Source organism: Seriola aureovittata, chromosome 2 (genome assembly GCF_021018895.1).
Source record: "Seriola aureovittata isolate HTS-2021-v1 ecotype China chromosome 2, ASM2101889v1, whole genome shotgun sequence".
NCBI classification, from domain to species: domain Eukaryota; kingdom Metazoa; phylum Chordata; class Actinopteri; order Carangiformes; family Carangidae; genus Seriola; species Seriola aureovittata.
Genome location: NC_079365.1, coordinates 6,730,091 through 6,755,089, shown reverse-complemented (window position 1 = coordinate 6,755,089; position 24,999 = coordinate 6,730,091). Strand labels below are relative to the sequence as shown.

Here is a 24,999-nt window from a genome sequence, read left to right as displayed (position 1 = left end):
GCGCCCTGACCTCAAAAAGGTCAATCAGCACATGAAATGGCAGCGAAGTCAATAAGTCCTCTCTTTCCTGAGAGAAGCAGTGGGGAGTAGCGTTTCCTCAGGTAGCACCAGAGAGCTGCTGAAATCTATTGATCTCCCCTGAGGCATCTGAGGGGTTGTCCCTTTTATTGCCCTCTAGTGCCCTCACCATCATGGCATGACCCAGTTAAGAGTCCAGTTGGAATGTCAGGAGGCCCGGGGCTCAGGGCGTCATCCACCCAGGCAGGGAGGCAGGCAGCAGCTTATGTAACAGGAGTCATGTGAGTGCCTTTGTGTACACTCTGGGAAGTCAGGCCTTGTCAGGTAACAACACTATGCAAATAGGAGCCTATTATGCAACGGGCCTGTTTATGCAAGACAACACACAAGAGCACGCACACACAAACCTCAAAACCAGAATACACAGCTAGACAGCCTACAAGCAGCACAAAGTCACACACTTGGTCACAAAAGACTTGGTCTAGTACATACATACATACATTCACACACACACACACACACACACACACACACACACACACACACACACACACACACACACACACACACACACACACACACACACACACACACACACACACACACACACACACACACACACACACACACACACACACACACGGCACCTTGCAAAGCCGAAATAATGCAGTTGCAAACACAGCAGCTCTCTCCACTCTCAACCTGCCTGCTGCGAGGTTCGCAAAGAGTTAGCGTTGTCATAGCAACCCCTGGCTGGCTGTGGGGAGACGATGACGTGTTTGGCTGCACAGCTTGGACCTCTCCCAGCGGACTACTGTTCCTCTTCCTTTCTGACTTCCTTTTGTCCTCTCACTATCTATGGCCCAAACTCACTCCCCCCCCCCCCCCGGACTCAAAATGTCAATAAGCACAACAAACATGCCAGGATGCTTTCTGTACCCAACTGTGAAGTCTCGCTTTCACAACGCGGCCCGGATGCTACACTTAGAGCTGAGTATCTTTCCTTTTCCCATTTGAAGTCATTCTCGGTCACTTCATTTTGTTCTGTTGACAGCAGCGCAGCTCCAGGGCAATAACTAAAATTCTTGACACCACAGCGTTGAACTCCTAAGATAACATCTCCTTGTTGAGATTCTGCTCATGCCTCTCTGAGGGGAATGCCTTTAGTAGTTCCATTTATTTGCAGGAAAAACGTGTGAGTGCTGGGACCTCATTAACACTTCACACCCACCCTCCACTGCCCTGTTTGCACTGTGTACTCTTGAACCCAGTGACCCCCACTCACCTGGATGACCGTGTTTCCACCTTCCAGCAGTGCGATGGCTAACAATATGCTCTCCTGGAAGATCCTGTCGCTGGTAGCATTCATGATGAGGTCAATGACCAGATCAGAAGCCCCCTCTTTGTCCAGGTGGCACTGGACCTCAGCCAAACTCAGCTCCCCTCGACCTCCAACCCCGGAGCTGACAACTGTGGTCAAAGACATGAAATCATTATCATTAACACAGCTTTATTCAGATTTCAGGCAGGTTACATAATAGAACATGGGTAAAAACATATCATCATTTTCCATTATTAAATACATATATACTTCAGTAATAATGTAATAAATACATATAATAATTAAGTACAGTATTTCAGTTGCAGGAAGATGCTAAGCTAGATTAGTCAACAAAGAGAAAAGGATACTGAGCATTAATACTCAGGGTTACTCTAAACACACACCTTGCTAGCCAGGATCCACACACATGAATCGTCCTAATCAACCGATCATAGCAGACAGAATTAAGAATGGGGAAGTCATTTATTTACATAGCTAGCTACAATAGCTACATGTAGGAAAAAGTGACAAAAAATGTAGACGAGTGTGGATGAGATAGAAATTTACAACTTGATTTAGGTCCACATGTGATCCATGTGAGAATCATCAAGTTAGCTGCCCCTAGCAACTACTACCGCAGCTACCAAGTCAACTGAAAAGGGCTGATAACATCACAAACAAAAAAAAAATTCAGACAAGAAAGTGAACAACATGAACACGTCACACTGAATGAAGTGAAATAATTCCGACTGATTAGTGAGGAAAATTAATCAAATGAGCAATGTAAAGAATGTAAAGTACCTTTAAAGGCACTGTGTAAAATTTTCTCATTTTGATGCCCATATGTGACCAATATCAAAAAGCAACCAAACAATATACAAGTAGTATGTAGATGTAGTCAACGGTAATGCCATCTGCCATCTCCCCTATATGAATCAAACCCACTAAAACTGAGACAGAAGGACAACCCATACACTGCACCTATATTCACAAGGATTATTTATTTTTACACAAATAATAATCAGAGAGATGCTGCTGTCACATGAAACCTTAAAGAAGAGACCACATGATATTTCTGAAGCCTAGAATAAGACACAGGTATATTTTCTATCCATCCAGCCACTGCACAGAAATGTACAATACAACATGAGGCGTGACTTTAATCCATGGACACTCTTTAACTGCTACCGCTGCTGCTGCTGGCTACCACAGCCAGCCAGTGAAGCAGTGGTGGTGAGATAACAGCACCCATCAGAGCCATCTCTGGCTGGGCGAGCCACTGAATCAACAACACATCCTATTCTAGACAGCGCTTGGCTCTCTGGTCGCCTGGCAACAACACGGCCTACGTTATGCCGAGGAGAGAGCCGGTATGCTCAGTGGCAGAGCCGAGGTCCAAGGGCTTAAAGGGAGCACAAGGCTGTGAATAAGATCTCATTTTTTTCTCTCTGCTCTGAAGCATGAGAGATGAACGATGAGTCATTTCTGTGATGAGAGACACAGAGCAACTCGCTGGAATGAATAAATGTCATTTTTGAACAATCTGTCCAATTTGCAGAGATTGAGTTGGAATGATGGAGAGATCATTTGTTTGTAATCACAACTCTTTTCTGAGCAAATGTGTGGTCTACTGTAAATTAACCTAATGCACAAGAAGCATACTGCTGTGGACTAACAGTGTGGTCCTGGTGGGTGATGTCGACCCGCAGGAAAACAACTCATGTTTACTAATAAATAGTGGAAACTGTCACTGACTTGTGTCACTATGACTATTTCTTTGTAATCTGTGTAATGAAACACAAACAGAAACAAATGTTTCTGGCCTCAGTGGAACTTCCATATAATCTGTGATCTGTGATGATTTTAAAATTTTAACCAAATTTTTACCCAGACACAGACTATATTCATGCTGATAAAATCTTAATTCTGACAAAATTAGAACATCATTCCCCTTATTAAACTTTACTTAAAGGTCCCATATTGTATAAAGTGAGACTTACAGGTCGAGGTTCTATATTAATACTGTGAAAGTATCAAAGCGCTCAGTCCACAGAGAAATGCACACAGCCTGTATTTACAAACTGAGCCTTAAAACCAGCCGTCAGGACTTCTATAACTTATAACATGTCACAACTATACAGTCACTGCGGTCAGCCATGCCCCAAGCACGGCCCGGCCTGACCCACTGTCCAACCTTGCAGGATTTGGTTTGTCTGAATGTTTACCTGAAATCTGCTATTTTTATTTTATTTTTTGATCACTCAGGAAAGTTCAGAGCCTCCTCTCTCCTGATTGGCTCAACAACCTGTTGTTACTAGAGAGAAGCCTGACAGAGATGTAAATCTACATTGAATTGGTTTTTGGTTCCTAAAACCACAAATATATCTTCTTATGATATCAAAACTTCAAATCAAACACTGGAAAAGTTTACAATATGGGACCGTTAAGCAATTTCTTTCACCAATGGTCAAAATAAGTAATCTGTTCCCGACTCCCTAAAGTAGCTGAAACCTATAAACTAAACTATTTTAATGTTTAATTTTTTGAGCTGCATGCTTGGCTTAGCACCGTAATAACCCAGTTCCCCAGAGGAAAACATTTCGATATCTAACCTTTTATCTTTATAAGCAAACCCTATAAACATGAGATACTGTACTGTTCACACACACACAATCACACACAATCTCACACACACACACACACACCTGTAGGTGATTTTCCCTGCGCTCCAGGAGTCAGTGGGCCGTTGCTGAAGGTTGTGAGGCTATCTCTCCTCTGGCCAGGTTTGACATTCCCATAGTATCGATTAACCAAGATCTGCCGCAGAGCTTCTCCCTATCAGTGAAAATCAGATGTTAGGAGACTGAGTCCAGTTACAGCTTCACCATGTCACAGTCACGGAGCTGGAACCCAAAGTCAGTGTGACTGTGCTAATGTAGTACAGTACAAGATTACAACATTAAAGCAAGAGTACTCTTAATCACACTAATAGTTTGAAGTCTCACAACAGGAAATACACAATGGAAGGCTGTGAAAGTTACAAGATTGCATGTTAAAAAAAAAGACAAACAAACAAAAAAAAAACCTGTTCAAATTAATTCTTGAATACTTGATCATCTCTTCAAATTACATTTGCTCCATTTGAGAGCTCTTCCCTGTGTTTTTCACATTATTTTGAGCTGATCAAGGGAATTAAATAAATCTATAAATTACCGCAGTTGTACAGAATTTTTGTCTAAATAATAATTAACAATAAATTCGCAAAAAAAAAGCCATAGCCTTGAAGTCTAACCATAATAAGATGTCCCCTGTGGAATGACTTCTTATTTGATCTTTGCCCTCTGATCTCCATCAGTGATGTTCAAAGGCCACACTGTGCCCTCTCCCACCACGACATACGCTGACATTCAGTGTTGCCCCATGTTGGTTTGGTGTAAATCAGTACAGCACAGTGACCTACATGCTCCCTCTGGGCCAAATACGTCACAGGCCATCAAAGACGAGATGAACACCCAAAGTTAATGTCCATCTGTTGATCTGCCTCACATGTTACATATCACATAACTGACAGGGGAGGGAATGAGTAAGTGCCATGCTGGGGAAGCAGTGTGACTGCGAGGGCCTCATGACAGTCGCTCAGTCAGTTGTCGATCACCAATACCAAACTCAGTACCTACCCTCCTGTGATCCTCCAGTTGCTTCTGTGGCTGGTTGGGATCGAGCTCCTTAAAGGTGAGGTGAGTTAGCAAAAAGCAATAAAATAAGAAAACAAAAAAAAAAATAAAGAAAAAAGGTCCAAAGGGAAATTTGGAAAAGAAATTAGAAAACAAAACAGGGTGTTAATACAGTGCAAATTAGTTACTTCACCAGCATGCAAGAAATTGGGTGTAAATTAGCTCATGCAGTTAAGAAGGAAGTGAGTGAGGAGATGCGAGGTCAAGTCAAAATCATGCAAGGCTGTTGCAGGGGAGGACTGACATTCCCTCTAAAAGATCCTATATATCTACATAGAGTTAATTATTAAGAAAAAGTTCCGTTGATAGTTCAGATCTCAAACACCTAAATTTTATGTCAACATCTAGTTTTTCTTTCTGCTTATAAAAACTCAGATGCTCAGTGTGGGACATTTCAAACACTGTACTCTTTGGCATGTGGTGAATCCCTCATTACTTTACAGTCACAGTGGCAAAAGTGCCTGAATTATTTACATAAGAGAATGACAAACTGCCGATGGGGGAGAAACACAAGCCATGAGAATGAGGAGAGAAAAACAAAAAAAAGCTCTGTCCAGGTTACATAATGGAGCCGTGAGCTACTGACACACACTATAAGCAGCAATCTGGCATGGAAAAAAACACCTCAACCATGACATCAACCCCCCCCCCCCCCCCCCCCCCCCCACCCGCCACACACACCCCACCGTGCCCCAACACGCTATCAGGAAATTGGACACTTTGCTCAAAAATCGAAGAGGTGGAAAGAAAGATGAAGGGAGGGAGGGAAGGATGAGCAAACAGGTGGGAGGCGGAGCACATACAGGGGCTGACATGTAGCATCATTTCCACAGAGGGAGCAATACGCACAAGGGGGGGTCCTTGAAAAAGGAAACACATGGGAATGGGTTGTGACTCTTATCTATTTAGATGAATAGATGTCAGTCACCAAGCACAAGTGTAATGGGACAGTTAGTATATAAACATGACAGATGATCTCTGATCAGCAGTGACCCATATTAGTGGGGAGCAGGCTAATATGGGTCTGAAACACACCTCAGCAGGGACTTCAGGCTCCGGCGGAGGTGCCAGCTGATTGGAAATAAAAGGCTGATGTTAGTCAGAGTTAGAAGATGCAGAATTAGTAGCAGTATGTAGGAGAGTATTTCATTACAACGTGTGTCTCATGTTTATGTGTTTTCACAGAGCTAGCCTTATGGTGCAGCATGGATGGTGTGCAGCAGTAACCTACTGAAGCAAGAAAGCAGAAGCTCTGTGTACAAAAAAAAAAGAAAGAAAAAAAGTAGCTGTGCTTTCACCACACTATAGACCACTGTCTATGATGCTACACTGTGTTTAGCATTCTGTGGTTCCTTTTTAACCTCCTGCTGCAAAGTGTTGTTGCCTATCCCCTACATGACATTGCATTCATGCCAAGAATGGTAAGATATGCATACTAATCCAAGTACCGATATGCACATACATGTTGGTTAATATAAAGGCCATGTGAGAATTATTCTTTGTAATCCAGCAGATTTTTCACCTGGTGGTATCACACAGAGAAATACTTTTGCTGCTGGAAAGTAACAAACATCTTAAATGATGCAACAGTTGTAAAAAAAAAAAATTCCCCAGGATCTGATTAAGAAGCACATAAATTGTACAACTATACAACTGAGCAGGGATGGTCATAAGAACAACTCTTTGTCATTTCCTAATCTGATGGAACTGACAAAACCGGTTTAACAATTCAGCAGAAAGTTAAATAGAAAAAATAAATAAATACATCAACATTAAACTTTGTCGTTTGCTGCTGTAGCTAATAGCAGTTCATTTATAAAATCTGAGCAAAGTAAAATAATAAAAATAAAACAGATTCAAATTATTAAATAAATAAATAAAAAGAAAACAAAATTCAAATTTTATAAAATTTAATTTAAAACAAAATAAAGTAGAATTTGAGAGAGGCTGAGAGGCGTTCAAATTGCAGCTATATACGAAACTAAACTGACAAAAACAACTGAAACTGCGCAGCGGGCAGCAGCTAGGAGAAACTAACTACGTGCTACCTGCTGTAACATGGGCACCCGTCTCCCTCTATGACCTAGACATGTTGGTCTTTGCTGATTAATTGGAATTTCCCAGTATCGGGCCTCCTTTTAAGTCAACATAACGATTTCCACTGAAAAATGGTGATGCATCAAACGTCACTGAAGCTAGATTCAACATCTACCTCTAATTCAGCTCAAAAACGAACACTGTTTCTGTTGATGGAACATAATAAACTCCATATGTGTGATCTGACCTAATTTGCAGCATCAACTACTGTCAACAGCTCGCCTGTAATTTTCTTGTGTACAAAAAAAAAAAATGCATCAGCTGGGTGCGTTGACCTCATAGTTGTCAGAATTGGCTCCTCTTGTTTTACTTCCCAGAACGTGTGATAAAATTTCCACAGAAGCTATGCCAGAAAAAACAAGCACAGTGAGATTCAGGGCATTTGTGGACACAGAGACAGTTGAGGTTATTTGATCTCACTGACGAGCAAAATCTATACACTCCTCCGTAGATGCCGCTCCTTTCTTGGGGCGCTGCCAGCAATCATACAGTTTAGAATAACATAGCTAAGAGACTTAACCCTTATCCCAAAACAGTCATACACAGTGAGCACTGCTATACCTCATCGCGCTAAGAAGTCATAAAGGAAATTGACTGTTCATAATGAAAGAAAACGAGTCTTCAGGGAAAAAGCCAGAAGGGCGGTTTTTGTAAAACACTCTGCTGACAATATAAAACTGGCCCTCTGCCCTGTAACAGAGGCAGACCACAAACAATTAGCAGGTGTTAACTTTGGCTGAAGTGCATACTCACTGCCCCCCAACCCCAAAACCTCAACTTTCCCATGCTCCCCACCCCCTCCCCCCTTCCTCTGTCCACCCTGCGTTGCCCAGATCGAGGTGCACCACTGCTAATGTCTCCTGAAAGGTATCTCTGCTGCACTTTTATTGCCAATTACCACTGAAGGTCACACATCAGTGGAGAGTTTAACATTCCAGGAAAACAGAGGAGGAAAAAAAAAAAGAAAAAAGAAAATTGTTGGCTCTTATGTAACTGCTGCCTGAGAGTTGGCGGGAGCCCAAGAATCGTGCAGCATTAAGTTAAGGAAACAGGGACAGTGCTGTGCATTGCTGAGAAACATCAGCAGCTCCCCCTGTTGACGGAGAAGAAAAACAGCAGCCAGGAGTCTCCTGACTTAACCCAGAGGAGCAGAGGCAGGAGGATTCATGAGGACAAGAGGAGTCTATCTGACGTAAATTGGCAGAGGTAGTGATAGGAGCGGCAGCTTGGATAAGCTGCACACTAGTGAACCAGAAAGTGAAAGTGAAATGGACAAAAAAGTAATTGCTGGAAAAGGTGTGGCTGGAAAAATGCATGAGAAGAAAAAAACACAGCAATCGACACAGCGAATGTTTAGCTAAACAAATAGTCATTAGTCAGGATAATGAAGAGATTATGATGGGCTGGCAGAACATACGGAGCTTGAGTGACGCGTTCACGCCCCCTCAAATCGATAGACAGACCACCACACTCTCCCTGCATAGAAACAGCCCCTTATATAACACTTCATGTATGGGTTACATACGCAGCCACCGTCCTCAGCAAACTGTATTACATCACCAGAAAAAGACAAGAGACTTCATCTCCATCTGAGCCCTTTAACCTCTCGTAGTCTCACAAACAAAAGAAGTTCACAAGCACATGTGTGTTTTGTGGAAACACAAACACATGCAGCGGATGATATGATCAGGCTCGACAAGGAGGGTGGCAGGCTGGTCATGTCTTGTTTTTTTTCCCCCGGCTCACAATTTATCGCGTTTCTATTTCTGGAAGACTGAGATAACCTCTGCTAATGGGTGAACCGTCACTCCGCTTTATCCCGCTCTCTCATCACTCTGTCTGGCTATGCAAAATCCAGCCCACAGACTTGGCATGCGGCAACTAGAAGTATGATGGGGTCTGTCAAACAGTAGTGAAACTGACAGCTGCGCTGATTCCTAGAGACCTTTGGGTGGGTGTTGTGGTAGGTCAGAAAGCAGCAGCGGGGGTTACATAACAGCTATCATGGCAGTTTATCTTTGCTGCTGCTAAGGGGAAGTTGAGGTTTTGGCCTGCCTGTCTTCCATCTAAATGATATCTACACACACATGTTGCCAGCCATCGGTCAGGGAACTGCATACTGCTGTTAACATGAGCGTGTGTGCGTGAATGAGTGACATACAGCAAGTGCTGGGCGTTAAGGGAGTATGTGTGCATTCTTGAGATGCTGCATATGGGAGGAGTCGATGAAACAAAGCGCTGGTCTCTGAGAAGAACAGCTCGGCTTTTGTGGAAGCCGGGGATTTCCATTGCTACAGTACCAGGCGGCATGTATGAGGAGGGAGGGAAGGAGGGAACATAAGAGAGACACAACAGAGAAAATGAGAGCATGTTGCTTCCTGGCAACTCTGGAAAGACCCTTTCCAACAATTTCTCCATTTCCCCAGGTCATTGTTCACTTCCCTTGCACTCACCACCACCTTGATTGAGTAACTCGCGCCTGTTTTTCACTCTTCAGTTATTTTCCTGCTGCCACAGATTCTCCTGCTCTGACAATGTGTACTTTCAGTTCTGACAAATTTACTGATTTCAAGAGAAACCACTGCACAGACTGAAAATATCAACACGTGCTGAGCCGAGTAACGTTCGTAAAACAATCCCAATTCAAGACCCACTTACTAGCTTTTTTCCAAAGCTTTGAAACCATATCACAAAGCCCTCATCAATGGACGGAGTTTGCTAACTTGCTCTGGAGATGAATCTGTAGACATGATTTTATCCATAGCACCTTCAGGACATAAACCTTAGAAAGTGGACCTTGAATTGAGACTGTTTTGTCAAACTACTCTCTAAAAGGTGCTTGTTTAACGCTAAACTTGTTGAAAGTTCCACAAAAAAACTAGGAAGTGAACCTTGAGTTGAGCCTTTCTATTGCATTGCTATATAAAACAACTAAGTAAATGTTGTAATAAAATTTTGAATAAAAACAGCAGTTTAAAAAACTAAGCAATAAAAAAGAAAAACATAAAATGAAAGCAAAAAAAGCTAAGTTAAAAAAAAGAAGAGTAAAATGGCATCATGAAAAAGATTCTATACTGAGCAGCTCAGGTCAGGAGCTCAGACCAAAATGGCTCAGCTGCCCCTGGTAATCAAAAGAGGTGTTGAAACAACCCAGAGACCCTGACAGGACCTCAGGCTGTGCTTTAGTACATAAGGAACTAATATATTGAAAATGTACCTGGGATCAATAAAGTCTTAAATTAGATTCTAAAGTTCACAGGCAGCCAGTGGAGAGAGACAAGTACAAGGCCAGTGTGTTCCTGTCTCTTAGAAATGGCCAAAAGACCAGTGGCTACGTTGAGTAAGATAAAGGTGGACGGACTACAGGTCTGAATAAAGAGAACTGCAGTAGTCCAGATGAGAGGAGATCAACATGTGGTCCTGTGGTTATTACAGTACTCTAAAACTCAGACAGTGTCTACTGGGAGTTGGTAGATATAAACAGATCTGTGTAGGTTACATCCTGTCTTAAGAGTTCAGTCAGCAGTGACAGTGATACGGTTCCTCTGTATTTACACCCATACTGTAATCCCTGTGAGGTCCACTCACTATCACAAACAGAAATGAGACACCAATTTTATTCATTTCCTTAAGGCCACAGGTCATGACCACACACATATTTTTGCAATGCAGTCTGCCTGGCCCCCTGTGTTATTAACTATCTGTTAGATGGAATATCCCGGGCTATATTTATATATATATATATATATATATATATATATACACTCACACCTGCTCTTGTAATGGTGGCAAATGGCCTGGAGGAAGAATACACTTTCTCACGACCATCCATCATTAGGGGGCTAAGTGACCAGAAAAAAAGAAACAGCTCTATGATGTAATGTAGTGTAACACATTGACCCTAATAAATACCACAATACCACGCTAGGTTTTTACTGAGACTACCAAGTTGCTGATGTGTTGATTTAGTGTGATGTTACAACTGGCAGAGTCATAGATGGGAACACTGCAAATTTGTGTGTTTTACTGGGGCTAAGTTACATATGATGAGTGTTATTATTTAACATGATTTAAATCAAACTTTAGGACCATGAATAAATAAATAAATAATAAATACGAAAAATGGAGGACAGTGTGTCGAAAACTTTGAAAACCATCGTGATGGAAAGTAACTGGTAAATAAAGTATTAAAAATCCAATCTGTGTTGTACGAAATATTTCGGATATTTTGTCCTCCTTTGGAACAGAAAATATTCTCACGTGCACCCAATCTTTGTTAACCCATCTTTAACCCATGCTTTATCCATTGCTTTTTAAAAAAAATCTAAACTGCATGTGTACGAGCCATTGGACAACTGAATTTCCCCAAGCGGATGAATATAGTATCTATCTATTAGAAACACTTTATAATTTAAAGTGCTGCAAAGTAACAATACCACAAACTACAGCCTCAAACATTCCTACATCTCTAGAAAAATTTAAGTTTTTAATTTGAAATGATTAATTACCAAAAATTAGGATTTTGTATTAAAGTCTACAGGTATTTCTATCTCAGTGTAAACTACATTTCCTATTAAGGTTCTCTAATTTTATTGATCTATTTTCTGATCTGTAGGTCGAGATGAAGAAGTTATGAATTATGAAAAATTAGAAGGTGTGACTAAAAAGGTACAAATCTCCTGAATGTAACAGGAGTATGACGTTTAAAAAGATTCCAACGTGTCAAAATATTTGATGTGATTTAAATGAAAAAGAGAGAGAGAGAAAAAAAGAAAAAAAAAAAAAAAAAAAACTCTCCCTCAATGGAAATTCCAGGGCCCAAAAGTCCCATATCATTTGTGATGAGCAATCGTAGCTGCGTAAAGCTGCTGTTACAGATGACTGGTCTGTTGCAAACAGACTTTCAAATAAAGCTGCAACAAAGGAGTAACGGCTGTACAATTAAAATCGGTTTGCAGTGGTAAAATGCCGTAATGTTAATGTTAATGTTCGCCTGCATACACAGAATGTATTCAGTAAATGAGTCTTCTTCTACAATCCCATTTCTTCCTTGAAGTAAGTACACGACCACGTACAAGCACCACAGATAAGCATATTGCATGACATGCTAGCTCTATGCTACATTTTAACATGGAGCTCAGGAGCGACTCTCAACAGGCACGCGACAGGGAGGGATGGACTGAGCTGCCGACAGGTGTCACAGGTGAGAATGTGATCTACTCGCAGCACAAGCACATCTATGCTGTTAGTTGGAGACAAATCAAATGTACATCACAGTAGTAAGTAAAATGATCAACCTCAGCCACATCCATTTCATCATCAAAGGCAATGAGCTGCAAGAGAAGAAGTATAGGGGGCAGAGAGTTAGTAGAGCTCGATTAGTAAGGTAAAGCTCGGTTACAAGTGTGCAAATGTAAAGCTCGTTGCAAACACACACACACACACACACACACACACACTGAAACAGTGAAAGGACAGCATGATAAAACTCAAAACCAGAACAAATTAGTAATAGTAAAAACACCCTCCCACCTTCATGTTTCATCGTTTTACAACATTGAGATCACAGACAATATTGAGCTCGTCTGACACTGATCAACAGAAAAAAGATTTTAATGTTAAAATAACTTATTTCAGGTTTTTACATTTACACATATTCCTTCATACCTGTTGGCAAACACCTGCTGAAATCTTTCCCTTCAGCTAAAGCTGCAACAATAACAGTTGTTGTATTGGTCTCCCTCCTCATCACTGTGACCTTTTTCGGTAGTGAATTTATTACAGCAACAACTTGTAATTTACATTACTTTACTTGCAGACAGCCTTTTCCTTGTGCCCTTTCCCTGATTGGAGCTCACAAATGCAGATGTATTTAACCTAAAATAACCTGTCACATCTTGATTGCACACTGTTTTTGTTTCCACTTTGACATTTAAGAGTCTTCTTCCTGCTGATCGGCATAAAACAAAATCCCAATTTCATCAATTGTGGTTAAATGTTGTTACACAATAAAACATGAAAGAGTCCGAGGGGAAAATACTTAAAGTCTGTTCAACCTCCCCAACACCCTACAGCAAACCTTTGTTTGTATTCAGTTTGCTGTCATAACAAAGACAAGAGTGGGCTGAGTCCACGCCGACAGACAGACAACAGGCGCTCAGAAAACAACAGAGCTGCCTAAACCACACAGTCACAACAGTCATAGATGCAGCTCCTGGTCCAATCGTACATGAATTTTTGTAAACAAGCACATGCATATTTCATTAAGTGTTTCCTACCAAAACACTTTTTTTTGTTTAAATATTTTGAAGTCTACACTGTTGACCTCCATGTTTAGTATTAACATTCTTCTTTTCCTGTGCCTTTTGCCATAGCTCTGCAGTTTTTCTTGCAACATTACCGACACAAATTTTTGGCACTTGTTGAGTTTGTTTAGTTTGTGGTTTGACTTTGTTTCAACCAGTGAAGCCTCAGTGCTGTTGTTGATTTAGCCTCATACTGGAAAAACAAGCTGACAAGAGTTGAAGTGATTAATTGGAGATTAGTACAAGAGCCAATGAATGTTGTGTAAAGTAGCTGAGTGAGAGTTGGAGCATGCATGTTGTTAATAGTGTTGATAATGTGAACATTCATTACTTTGATCATTTGGACTTGCTGTTCGATAGTAAGTGTTTTTGGGAGAAAGCAATGAGTGAATTTGTTCTTAATTAGTTTGTGTGAAACCTGAAAATTAGACATGACAGTGAGAAATCACAAACTGCCCTGGGTTACAAATAAAAGACGTGAGGACACACAGTAAATATGGATCATTTCTGTTCATTGTGCTGTTCAGGCTCCAGACGCCATCAAAGAGACCTCAGCCTATTATTTGATTCTATTGCTTTTTCATCTAATGTCTTCCTGTAAGTTTGCTGAAGTGGGACAGGAACGCTGCATCCCGAGATGTGAGCAAAGTGTTTTATCTCATGTGTGGGTGAATCTTGGGCATGTCTACACGCAGATGATGAGAAACAGGAAACACAGAAAGGTACACACCTTCTCCCCATAGCCCCGGTCTTTTGTCATCATTTCCCTCAATGTCTGCAGCACTTTGATGCACAGACGCTCCTCATTCTCCTCCAGCAGCTGCTTGGTGTGTTTGATCAGTCTGGTCAGGGGAAGAAAAGGAAAAGTGAGCACATAAACATGGATTGAGGGCAGCTGCAGCTCTCCAAATCACCTCACACCACTACAGAGCATACCCATGATAATCGCACCAAATAATTCTGGCTTATTTCCTTCACAGAATGATCTTCTCTAAGCCTAAAACAACAGATTTGGAGGAGAAGGGCCTGGCAGCAGACGTGAAGTAGGGGTTATTCAGCTGTGAATTTGGAAAACTACTCCTACACATCCTGGCAGTGCACAGAGGACTGTAAAGAGCGCAGTGAGCTCACCAAAGTGAGATCACCAAATTTATTTGTGGTCTGTTTGTGAGGTTGTGTTCATGTTCCTTGTGTATCTTCTACAAAAAAGCTTCCAGATTCACATCTATGGCAGAGCTATCTCAAGCTGATGCTGTGCTACAATATGCACTACAATAACACTAGTATGCACACTTGCAGTTCAACAGGCTGTCTCATCTCCACCACTAACCATAACTACGTATTATCTGAGGTGTCTGTTAACCCAGCTCTGATCTTGGTGAGGTTCAGACTCACTTTGATATGAAACCTCCACTTTCACATTTCTTGCGAGCATCCGTGTTCTCAGGGAAGAGCAACTCTGGACGGTGCAGGACGTCCACTAACACAGAGAGCTCAGCTTGGACCAGCGGCCTCAGGCGGTCCTCCAGCGCTGACACTATGTCCTACAGAGCATAGTGACACACAGCCAGAGGTTAGAAATGATCTGAAACTGTGCTTTGAAGAGTTCACTGACTTCCTGTCAACGGTTAAAACAAGATCCTCTCAGATGATTAATCTCCACGTTTACATGAAAATCGTGGTCTTGAATATTTATTACTCCTGAACTTTTCATTTACAGACTTCCTCCCTCAGACTTTTATCTGTCAGTATCTATTGTACATGCATCCGCTTGAATTATTTCATCCAAGAAATCCAGCTGTGGCTGATATCAAAACATCTGTGTGATTGGTTTATGAAATAATGGAAGAGAAAGCAGAAGATTACAAATCCGGTACACAATTTTTTGTGTGCATAAACAATTCAAACCAAATGTATGGTGCACAACCACGTCCCACTTCTCTGCGCACTTCCTGTCACGTCTGGTGATAATTAGTGTGAAAAGATGCGAATAGTGAAGTTGCATCATGAAGACTGATAGTCTAGTAGTGATGATAGTATGAGATGTGTGGGCTGTTTAGTGGAAAAAAAACATGAGCATGTAAAAAAAAAAAAAAAGAAACATAGTAGACCATGAATAGCACTGAAGCAGAGATATTGAGAAATTCTTTTCTCTAAATAAAGGAAAGAAAAACATGGAAAGGAAACCATGTTTGGGAGTCACATAAATCCCTCTTGGGTCGGTGACGAGGTTGGCCTCGTGAAATAGGTCAGAAATTCAGAACTTCCGCTTCAAACTGAGTCATTTGTTACAAGAAAACAGGGTGTAACAGCTTGGCCTATCACTAAAAAACACTTAATTCCAGGATGCAATTAGGAACCACAGTTCTACAGTATTTGTTTGCGACACATTTACCAAAAACATTACATCACTCTTGGCACTGACAACAGTTAATGATAACAGTGGGGAGTCTTGACTGGCCCACGCTGATCACACACACCACATTTTTTATACCTGCAGTATGCAAGTAAAGGCAGAATGAGCTTATTCTAATTGTCACTTTTTTTTCTGCCATGGTATTTGGATAACACTTGTATTCACAGGTCCCTAAAGTTTGGATATTTGCATTACTCCTCATCATGTAGCATGACTTGATAATAAATGTACTGTACACATAGCTTTTGTGGGTGTCATAGCTCATTGTTCCCCTTTTCCTGCCAAAAAAGTCCCAAGGAGGAAGAGGAAATGTACAGTTCTCCCGCTGTCTCAGAGATATATGTGGGTCTGATACACCAGACGGCTACATCATTGAAAAACACGTCTCACAAACCAGATCTGATCTATACAATAAAACATACGATGATTAAGATGTTTCACTGTAATTCCCTCTGATTTCTTTGCTTCACACATTTGATTTTTAGCAATAAATTGAGATTGAGATTTTTTTTCATATGCTTCTCAATCCATGAGAAGAGACAGAATGTAAACTGTCAAACACAGTTATTTAATGAAAGATTGCTGTTCATATTGTATTTTTTGTATTTAAAGATGATCAGTTAGCATAGGCACAGGGCTACTGCAGTAGCTCGTCATCTAGCCAATCAATACAACAACAATTGTTGCACATGCTCACTGTTCGTTTGGTGGTTTCGAGTTTTTACACCTTCTTTATTCCTTTTTGTTAGACTGACTATGGCACAAATCAACACCTTGTCACTACTGAAAGAATTTGTTGTCTTGTACCACTCTGCTATTACATGTGTCACTGGTCCTCTTTATAATAGCTCACTGCTTCCTGTTCTCCTCTATAACCTGACTGTCTTTAGGTACAATTCAAGGAATCAAGAACATTTCAATAATCAAGCTGATTTTCAACCAACTAGATCATTTTACCAATGTTTTATTTAACCCGTGTTTTCACTTTTTTGCTGCTTTGCGTTTTTTTGTTGCTTTTACCATCAAACTGCTTTATAATATGTGTTTCCTTTTGATATTTGCCATGGCACCACCTTCCTGTTTGAGGGATCACTGTTAGATGATATGGTTTAAATCAATTAAAATTAGTATATTTTTAAATAATTAAAATGATTACACTGAAATTGTCAAGAATAAGGAACAAAACAGAGCATGTCTTGCTACCAACCTGCAGCCTCTCAATGATGTTTCTGTAGTCTTTGGAGGTCGTCAGGCCGGAGTCTCGTCTGAAGGTGTTCTTAGCCGACAGTCTCCAGTTGAGGATGCTCTTCTGCACAACATTATTGGACTTGACAAACAAGTTGTTCACCTGACTGTCCAGGTCAACTGGGATAGCAATGGCTCTGCTTTTAGCTGGGTAGAGGGAAGAAGATAGATATTTCATGTTTTTAACGTGTGCCACAATGCTCTTTCTAATGTAATGCTAGACGCTGGTGGTGGGAACAGTATCTTACCCACGTCTGAGAGCACTTTAATGCAAGCCTCCACCGAGGCTTTCTGAACAGGGTTCAGCCAGTTACAGTGGTATACCCTGAACACTCCCTGAAGCAGTTGTACGAACACTGGCTGACGAGTCTGTAATACAGGAAAAAACAAATAAGTTAAAAAAAAACAAAACAAGATAAAGAAGGTAAAGAAAGGAGCAGAAGGAAAACAGTGAATGAGAATTGAACAACCACTGAAGGACTATTGTGTTCCTTCACTAGGTTGGACTCAAAACCCCATTTGTGCTAAACATGTCAGTGCAAGGATACTATGGCACCTATGGTGGAAGGGTCTACAGCTTCAGGTCCAGTAGGCCAGCTGTGTATAATCATGTGCACTCCCAACATAACAATCCAAACCAGGGTTTAACAGAGAGCACAACTGATTTCTACCACCACGATGAAAGAGCAATCTAACAGCTGGCCACAGCCCTAAAGTACAATAAATACCTCAGTTATCTTTCCAAGAATGGCGGCCTGTTGCGAGAGAAAGAGGGTCGTGATGTCATCATATATTTGGTAAAATGTCAGCAAGCAGAATTCTCAGAATGTGTAAAATGATTACATTAAGAAAAAAATCAACAACTTCTACTGGAGCCAGCTGCAAACAAAACAACTCCAGAGAGTTCTGTAAAACTACACCACAAAGTTGCTGCACAAGGGATTTGGCAATCTACTTAGGGTAGTGGTCAGGATTTACTAGGAAAGTCGTGGGCAGCAGGACACCGCTACACCGAGGTCTAAGAAACGGAGTGACCAAGTTGCAACAGTGCATCATCTGCACCATGTCCCAGCAAAACCTTGTGCAACACACCCACAGATCTAGGAACAACAGAGTCTGTGTGCTGACTAAGCTATAAAAATGTGGAAACCCACACAGTGAAGATACGTCGTAACATTCAGAGCCTGCTGAGAACTAACACACCCAAAGGTTGGGAAACAAATGTGGGGGAGAGTCACCTTTACTTACATACATATGGCGAGCCATCTACGCAAAGGGAAGAATGTCATATTTTGTAGTATATGCATGTATGTGAGCAGGGTCTCTCTATTTCAAACAGCTAAACTCAAGTATATAACATGATTTATAGACAACTGCAAGACTGTTTGTAATATGCATTGTGAATGTTAATACTCCACAGTCCAGATTACCTGCAGGCTTGTGCTCTGGTCAGAGAAAGGAGAGCTGAAGAAACATGTGACAATGCTCATGACTGTCTCTGTTACATAACGCTCAAGCATGGTATCCGCATGCTTCCTGTCGCTGGTGTTGTTGCACACCTAGGCAGGGACAGAGAAGATATCAGCATGACGCACAGCCACTGGATCACACTTCCTGCATGTGGGCGATAGGTAACATATGTTCGCTCCATGCTGCGTTGACATAATCAGTGTGACATAACATCAGCATTTTCCCTTTATTGATCACACTTGTCAGATACACTGTGGCTTACCCTACAAATGTCCACCAGGAAGTTCTCAAACAGCTTCCACATATGGTTGGAAGTATAAATCTCCTTCATCTCCACCTCTGTGTCGACATAGCAGTGGTTGAGGAAGTTGATATAGGCGATCTTAACCTGCCAGAACGCAAACAAACAAACTGGAGATCCATGGACAGAAATGTGCTGTCAAAACACCAACTGTAAACATCTCTGGCACACAGCATGCACACAAGCAACATGTGTCAACTCCAAAGTGTTTTGACAGGCACATCTCCTTACTTCAAGTTGAGAACCCCTTTTTGTTTTCATAAGGTGCAGGTGATGTAGTTTTAGTCTATGCTTACTGAACACCATGATGCAACTCATACTGCTTGCCTCTGCTGCACCTGGAGTGTGTGCAGGCTGCTGGAGTTTACTGAAACCTGGTACAGAGATCATTGTCTTGTGGGGAAGGACTTTGTTGGTGCAACAATTTCTTTCTTTTGATACAACATGTCAGAAACAAAGAATATGACCGTAGAATAGGGCTGAACGATATGCAAAAAAATCAATTGGGAATTTTTTGGCAGATATTGCGATTGTGATATGAGTCACAATTTCAGTTTGAATGATTGTTTTTGCATTTCACTTTCACTAAAAAAAATATAAAAATGATGACGTGATTTTTGTTGGGGCTTGTACCAAACAAGCATGTTCCTTTACGTCTGGAGAATATGATAAGTAGGCCCGGGGCGTCTCTGGAACACCACAATGGTTCATTTATGGTATGTTGTGAAACATTATACTTTTATCAAAAATTTGCAGCTGCTGTGATTTGATATTGCACTTTTGATGAATTGTTCAGCCCTACTTTAGATATTAGACAGACATCTACTGCCAACAGGAGTTAGTCAATGAATTCTGTAGATATGTATTTGTTAAGTATATGTGTCTGGTTAACTTAAGTGATATGAAACCGTCATTTGAAACACATACTGATTCCAGGCCTAATATGTGCCATAAAAAATACTCTACTATATACAGTATTTTGTATCTTGCACCGAACACTGCATGGAGAGTGTCTTCTTCTGTTCATGGCTTTAATGCATTTATGCCCTATTGATCTGTTCAAATGTCAAAAGGGTTTCATCTTAACAAGTGAAGCTCTCCTGTTTTCCAGTACAGGTCTACCATGTTATTTGTTGTTCAGATATGAAAGCTACGTAATCCAAACGCAAATACCACACACAGCGTGACCTATTTTGTTAGTAATGATAACACTGATGACAACGGCTGATCATTTCAAAGTTGAAAACCTGCACTTTAACCTCATTTCAACTTTCAAGATACTGAACAAGATACTGAACATTGTTTCAGTGCAAAAAAATGCAGAATATATGTAAATAATGTATTTGACTTTAAAATAGATAAATAAAACTCTTAATTCACACCTCAGGGATGCAGTCTTCATGGGTGACGACCCGCACAATATCATCGAGGGGCAGCAGGGAGTTACACTTGATCTCAGTGTACACATTCTTGCCCTCAGTGCAGACAGCCAGCAGCTCCACCAGGTGGATGTGGTACATCAGAGGGCTGTTTTCATCCATGCGGTCCCGCTCCGAGCGCATCATTTGGACTAGTGTTTGAAAGGAGGCGCGATCGTTGTAGAAGACCAGGACATCCTCGCCTGAGTTCACCAGCTGAGTGGGGACATCACAGTAACAAGACGTGTAGTCAGTGTTACAGTAAATCACTTCCACCAGTAACTTCTATATCTATTAGTGTCACTAACGTTTTTCTCTCTCTCTTTCTGCTTTAATTCAATGACTGTGGTGTTACTATCAATACTAACTTGTTTTTTCTAATAAAGATCATAGAACAGACCTCAGCCATGACAATGTCCTGACATTTCTTAATGAACTTGTTCTCAGCCTTCACTATGGTCTGCAGGAACTTCAGATACTGGACGTGACGACCATGAGTCTCAGTGCAGTGGACAAAGTGTTGGACCACACGCTCGTTGATCTCACTGCACAGCTGGAAGTTATTCATGAAGATGTGCTGCATGGTGACTGCCTCTAAGATCTGGAAGAGAGAGAGCAAAAGGAAAATCTGCCAAAATTAGTACTGATGTGTGAGTTTCACATTTCACATAGCATTGTGAAAACAGAACTGTAACAACTGTAGAAAACAATCACTCAGAGTAACCCTGTGCTACTCACCCCTGGATTAAGAAACAAGTTGATGTGCTTGTGGAGAAGAGCCTGGTTCTGCTGATTCCCTGCGCAGAAATTCTGCAGAAACTCGTGAGCCAGTTTCATGATCTCCTGCATTCGCACATCCTCACCCTAATGCAGACAACATGGAGCAAGACTTATTTTTCATTTAGATTAAATGAATGGGGAAAATGTAAATGTGTAAAAGTGTAAATCCTAATTATTTTGCATGTGATGTGGCACCTTCTCGTAGGGGATCTGCAGGAGCTCCAGCACCACGCTGTGAGCTCCCATGTTCCTCAGCAGCCTCTGCTGCTGTTTCTTACTCTTCTTCCCTGAGCTCCCCTCCTGGACACACAGCTTACTGAGGCGCAGCAGGATCTGAAGACAAACAGCAGGAGGATTTTAATGACAGATAACAGGTCACAAACATGAACGTACAAGATTAATAAACGTATGATCATACCTCTTTTACAACCCTGTAGTTGTAACTGCTGGTGCTCTCTGTCTTCTTTTTGTCAGAACAGAGTGAATCCCCCTGCAAAACAAGAAGCAGAAGAGAAGAGGTTTTATAGCATTACTCCACTACAATCTATACTGAGGCCTTTTCATGAGTTGTCATGTTTTCAGGTTATCATACACTGTACCTTCTTTTTGTTGTCAGACTCTGAAGGTCCATCTCCGTCCATCCCATCCTCTCCTTGCCTCTTGTACACCCACAGTTCAGACTTCTCCACAATGGACCTCAGCTGGTCGAGATCTGACTTGATCTGCTTGTAGTTGTCCACATCCTGACTTGTCACCAGCAGCTGGACCTAACATGAAGTGAAGGGAGATGTATATATGTACAAACTTCAGGTAAGAAATCCATACCTTTTAAGGTTTCTAGTCCTGCACTTAAATATAAATGTGTGCATAGTCAGATATTAAAAGGGAGTGTTGAAGAGTGGTGGGGCGTACTTGTTTGAAGGCCATGAGGACCTCCTGTCTCTGGCTGAAGTGTCTAAAGAGCAGGTGAAGTGCTCCAGACACCAGAGGAGGGTAGTCATGCATGGTCAGGTGCAGCAGGACCCTTAGGAAGGTACGACCACCATGGTCATCCAGATCTAGTGGAGTGTTCTCCTCACTGTGAAGACAGTGGAACAAAAATTACATAAACTTTCATCTTCCTTCATCTTGCTTCAAAAAAGGCTTTTGTAAAGATTAGCAAAGATTATCAGGATTACCTTCCTCCAAAGATCCCCTCTGCCTGTTCCTCAATGTTCTCAAAGTCAAGATTTCCTAGAGTCAGTCAAAGCAGTTTTCAGAACAAATAAACTTCAAATAAATCAATGTTAGTATTCATATGGGTCAAAATGTGTAAGTAATAAAATCATGTGGATCCATACCTGGCATCTGACCTGTGACATTATTGGTTCCATTCTGACTGGCAGTGTTGTCTCCCTGTGGGTTGTTCTCATCAAACTCACGTTTGAAAATACAGAGCAGGCATGAGATCCTGTAGTCGAGCCGCACATTCAAAATAAACTGCAGGAAAACAGAAAAAAATGGTACAACTCAGACAAAAGGGCTCAGTGTTTGGGTTTGAGGAAGAAGCAGTGTTCCTGTGCATCGCTACCTGTAGAATCTCAATGATCTTAAGCTTTGTGTCCATGACCATGATGTCTTCTCTCTCTGGTTCAGTCTGGGTTTTAACCACGTCTCCCTCTGGCTGATGAGTTGGTGTGGTGGGCAACAAGCCGCCCCCTCGCAGCACTACCTGGGTCATGAGCTCCCCGACTCCATGGATGGACTTCATCACATTGCTGCCACCTACAGCAAATAAACCAAGGAGTAAAGGCTGGGAACACATTGGCTGCGTGGTGTGTGCTTGACGGCTACAGAACGTCGGTTATCATTGCAGCACCCATTGTTAACGGGTTTGAACGGACAGAGTTCCTGCATCTCGCCAATTTGTAATATGTGACACACGCGGATCCCAGCAAAAATAGAGACGGAAAACACCTATTGACATCATACGAGCAACATTACATAAGATTGACACCTTTCACTATAGTTGTCTATGTCTAGGCTGAATCTGAAAATGACACTGACATAAAAAAAATATAAATAGCAACTGCATGTGGAGACAGTAGCATTATAGTGACATATTCTGTCAAAAATAAATTAGAAATGAATTTCATTCGAGTACATTCGAGTAACCTGCTGATGTCATTATCCAAGGCAAACTCTATGTAGAAAGAAAAAGCTGGCAGTAGCAGTGACACAGCTGCCACGCACACGGAGTGCAGGCAGTGTGTTACCGGCATAACATTTAAATTCATAGGAATGGTGGATATTCGTGTGGAATGATCTTTTACAGAACTTTACCACACTGGAATCTCGGTGTCAGATTCAGTTTCTTGACATTTTGCTTTTTAAAACACATCTATGAAGATTTAGTTGTGATTCATTGCTACCAGTTAACCAGTTTTTTCAGTCACTCAATGATATGTCTCTGCAAGAAAAGTCAGAGACTAAGGGAAAGAAAGTGACAACACATGGAAATGGATGTTTACCTTTGCTTTCCTCTCCCTTCTCAATCTTATTGATGGGGTATATGGTGCTGACATGCACACAGTCTAAAATGTTCAGTAAGATCTTTGTCAGTCGAAGCAGGTCGCTGAAGTTGTAGAAACCAAAGTATATGAGGTTCCTTGCCAGGTTCACTACCTACAGACAAGAGAAGTCAAAACCATGATTTATTATTTAATTAAACCAATATGACCAATTCAGTTCATACCATCCACAAAGAGGCAATACCTCAAAGGTGAGCTTGTTTTTCTCCTTGTCAGAGAAGGGAATATTCTGCGACACCACCTCTCTCAGGTAGTTCTCTACAAAATCCATTGTGAGGCAGAACCGCTCTTTGATCTCATCTCTGGTGGTTCCATCGTTGTCATAGCTGCGTAATTAGACAATTAAAGGAGAAACACGTCTAAGAGATGACATCTTCACAAGGGAAATACAAGTCAATTAAATTCCTGAGATGAACTCACTCATCAATAGCGATTTTGGAGGGAATCTCAGACCAAAGACGAGCATATTTGACGGGCGTAACCTGCTCTTGAGGGTCACGGTCCACATGCATGTGCAGCATCAGGCGGCAAAATGAGGCCCGCAGGTCAAATGGCAGGTCCTCATCAGACATAGAGCGCAAGATCAGATCCACATCCAGCTGACCGGAAATCTTGTTGATGGCCAGGTACTGACGATCCAGACACATCCGGGCAAAGAGGTTCAGTTGGCACCTAAGAGGAAATATCATGCGAGTTTGGAATTTTTAGAGCTTTGTCTTTTTAATCAGAAATTAGTTATGGTCATACTTATTATTCTTGAATATTACTTTGTGCCTGTGTGGTGTTATTATTTTATTTTCTCAAAAAAAGGTCATAGTTCCATCAGATACAAGTCAAACTTTAAATGTGCAATATTTCAAAATTACAATGTACACATGTAGTTGTTTTGGATTGTAATGCACTATACAAGCTTACTTTGAAAAACATTCCCCTTCAGATTAATGTTAAAATCAGTCTAATATGATTTTATAACAGCATATATACAATAAATTCATATGTGTATAGCTAAAGACATCTCACCTGTAGTAGCTGACCACCTCCTGATCCTCCTTCTGGCCCTCTTTTGCATCCTGGGCCAACTCCCTGACGCTCTTACTCCGGATTTCCTTACAGTTGTCTTTCCAGAACAGCCACACCTCCTCCTCATCCTCTGCCTCCACTGGGTTCTCTCCATTTGTTGTCGTCTCAACCTCAAACCTCGACAGGACCAACCTGGGTAACAGCTCAAAAGTTACGGCAAAACAGCTCATTTCAGCTTAGCAGCTAAAACCGTGATACTTAAAGGTCCCATATTTTACACTTTGCTGTTGTTTTATTTGTGTTG

The 24,999-nt window shown here is 41.3% G+C and overlaps 1 protein-coding gene across 11 annotated transcripts in view; it reads right to left on the bottom strand.

Moving 5' to 3' along the window:
* itpr1b (inositol 1,4,5-trisphosphate receptor, type 1b) overlaps positions 1–24,999 on the bottom strand; it is an 87,656-nt gene that overhangs the window by 37,245 nt on the left and 25,412 nt on the right. For 5 of the 11 annotated variants that reach the window (XM_056397917.1, XM_056397848.1, XM_056397865.1 and 2 more), the window contains 25 exons: positions 24,696–24,887; positions 24,096–24,347; positions 23,860–24,001; positions 23,616–23,769; positions 22,676–22,869; positions 22,446–22,584; positions 22,284–22,338; positions 22,018–22,183; positions 21,705–21,872; positions 21,524–21,595; positions 21,301–21,438; positions 21,064–21,189; positions 20,726–20,926; positions 20,290–20,541; positions 18,869–18,994; positions 18,567–18,695; positions 17,385–17,505; positions 17,099–17,283; positions 14,871–15,019; positions 14,206–14,317; positions 12,468–12,503; positions 6,109–6,144; positions 5,017–5,064; positions 4,045–4,174; positions 1,304–1,488 (listed from right to left, as the gene is read on the bottom strand). In XM_056397917.1, the coding sequence (XP_056253892.1) occupies positions 1,304–1,488; positions 4,045–4,174; positions 5,017–5,064; positions 6,109–6,144; positions 12,468–12,503; positions 14,206–14,317; positions 14,871–15,019; positions 17,099–17,283; positions 17,385–17,505; positions 18,567–18,695; positions 18,869–18,994; positions 20,290–20,541; positions 20,726–20,926; positions 21,064–21,189; positions 21,301–21,438; positions 21,524–21,595; positions 21,705–21,872; positions 22,018–22,183; positions 22,284–22,338; positions 22,446–22,584; positions 22,676–22,869; positions 23,616–23,769; positions 23,860–24,001; positions 24,096–24,347; positions 24,696–24,887 (3,508 nt within the window). The remainder of the gene's footprint in view (positions 1–1,303; positions 1,489–4,044; positions 4,175–5,016; positions 5,065–6,108; positions 6,145–12,467; positions 12,504–14,205; positions 14,318–14,870; positions 15,020–17,098; positions 17,284–17,384; positions 17,506–18,566; positions 18,696–18,868; positions 18,995–20,289; positions 20,542–20,725; positions 20,927–21,063; positions 21,190–21,300; positions 21,439–21,523; positions 21,596–21,704; positions 21,873–22,017; positions 22,184–22,283; positions 22,339–22,445; positions 22,585–22,675; positions 22,870–23,615; positions 23,770–23,859; positions 24,002–24,095; positions 24,348–24,695; positions 24,888–24,999) is intronic. The other 6 variants (XM_056397897.1, XM_056397904.1, XM_056397912.1 and 3 more) reach the window with 4 other exon arrangements.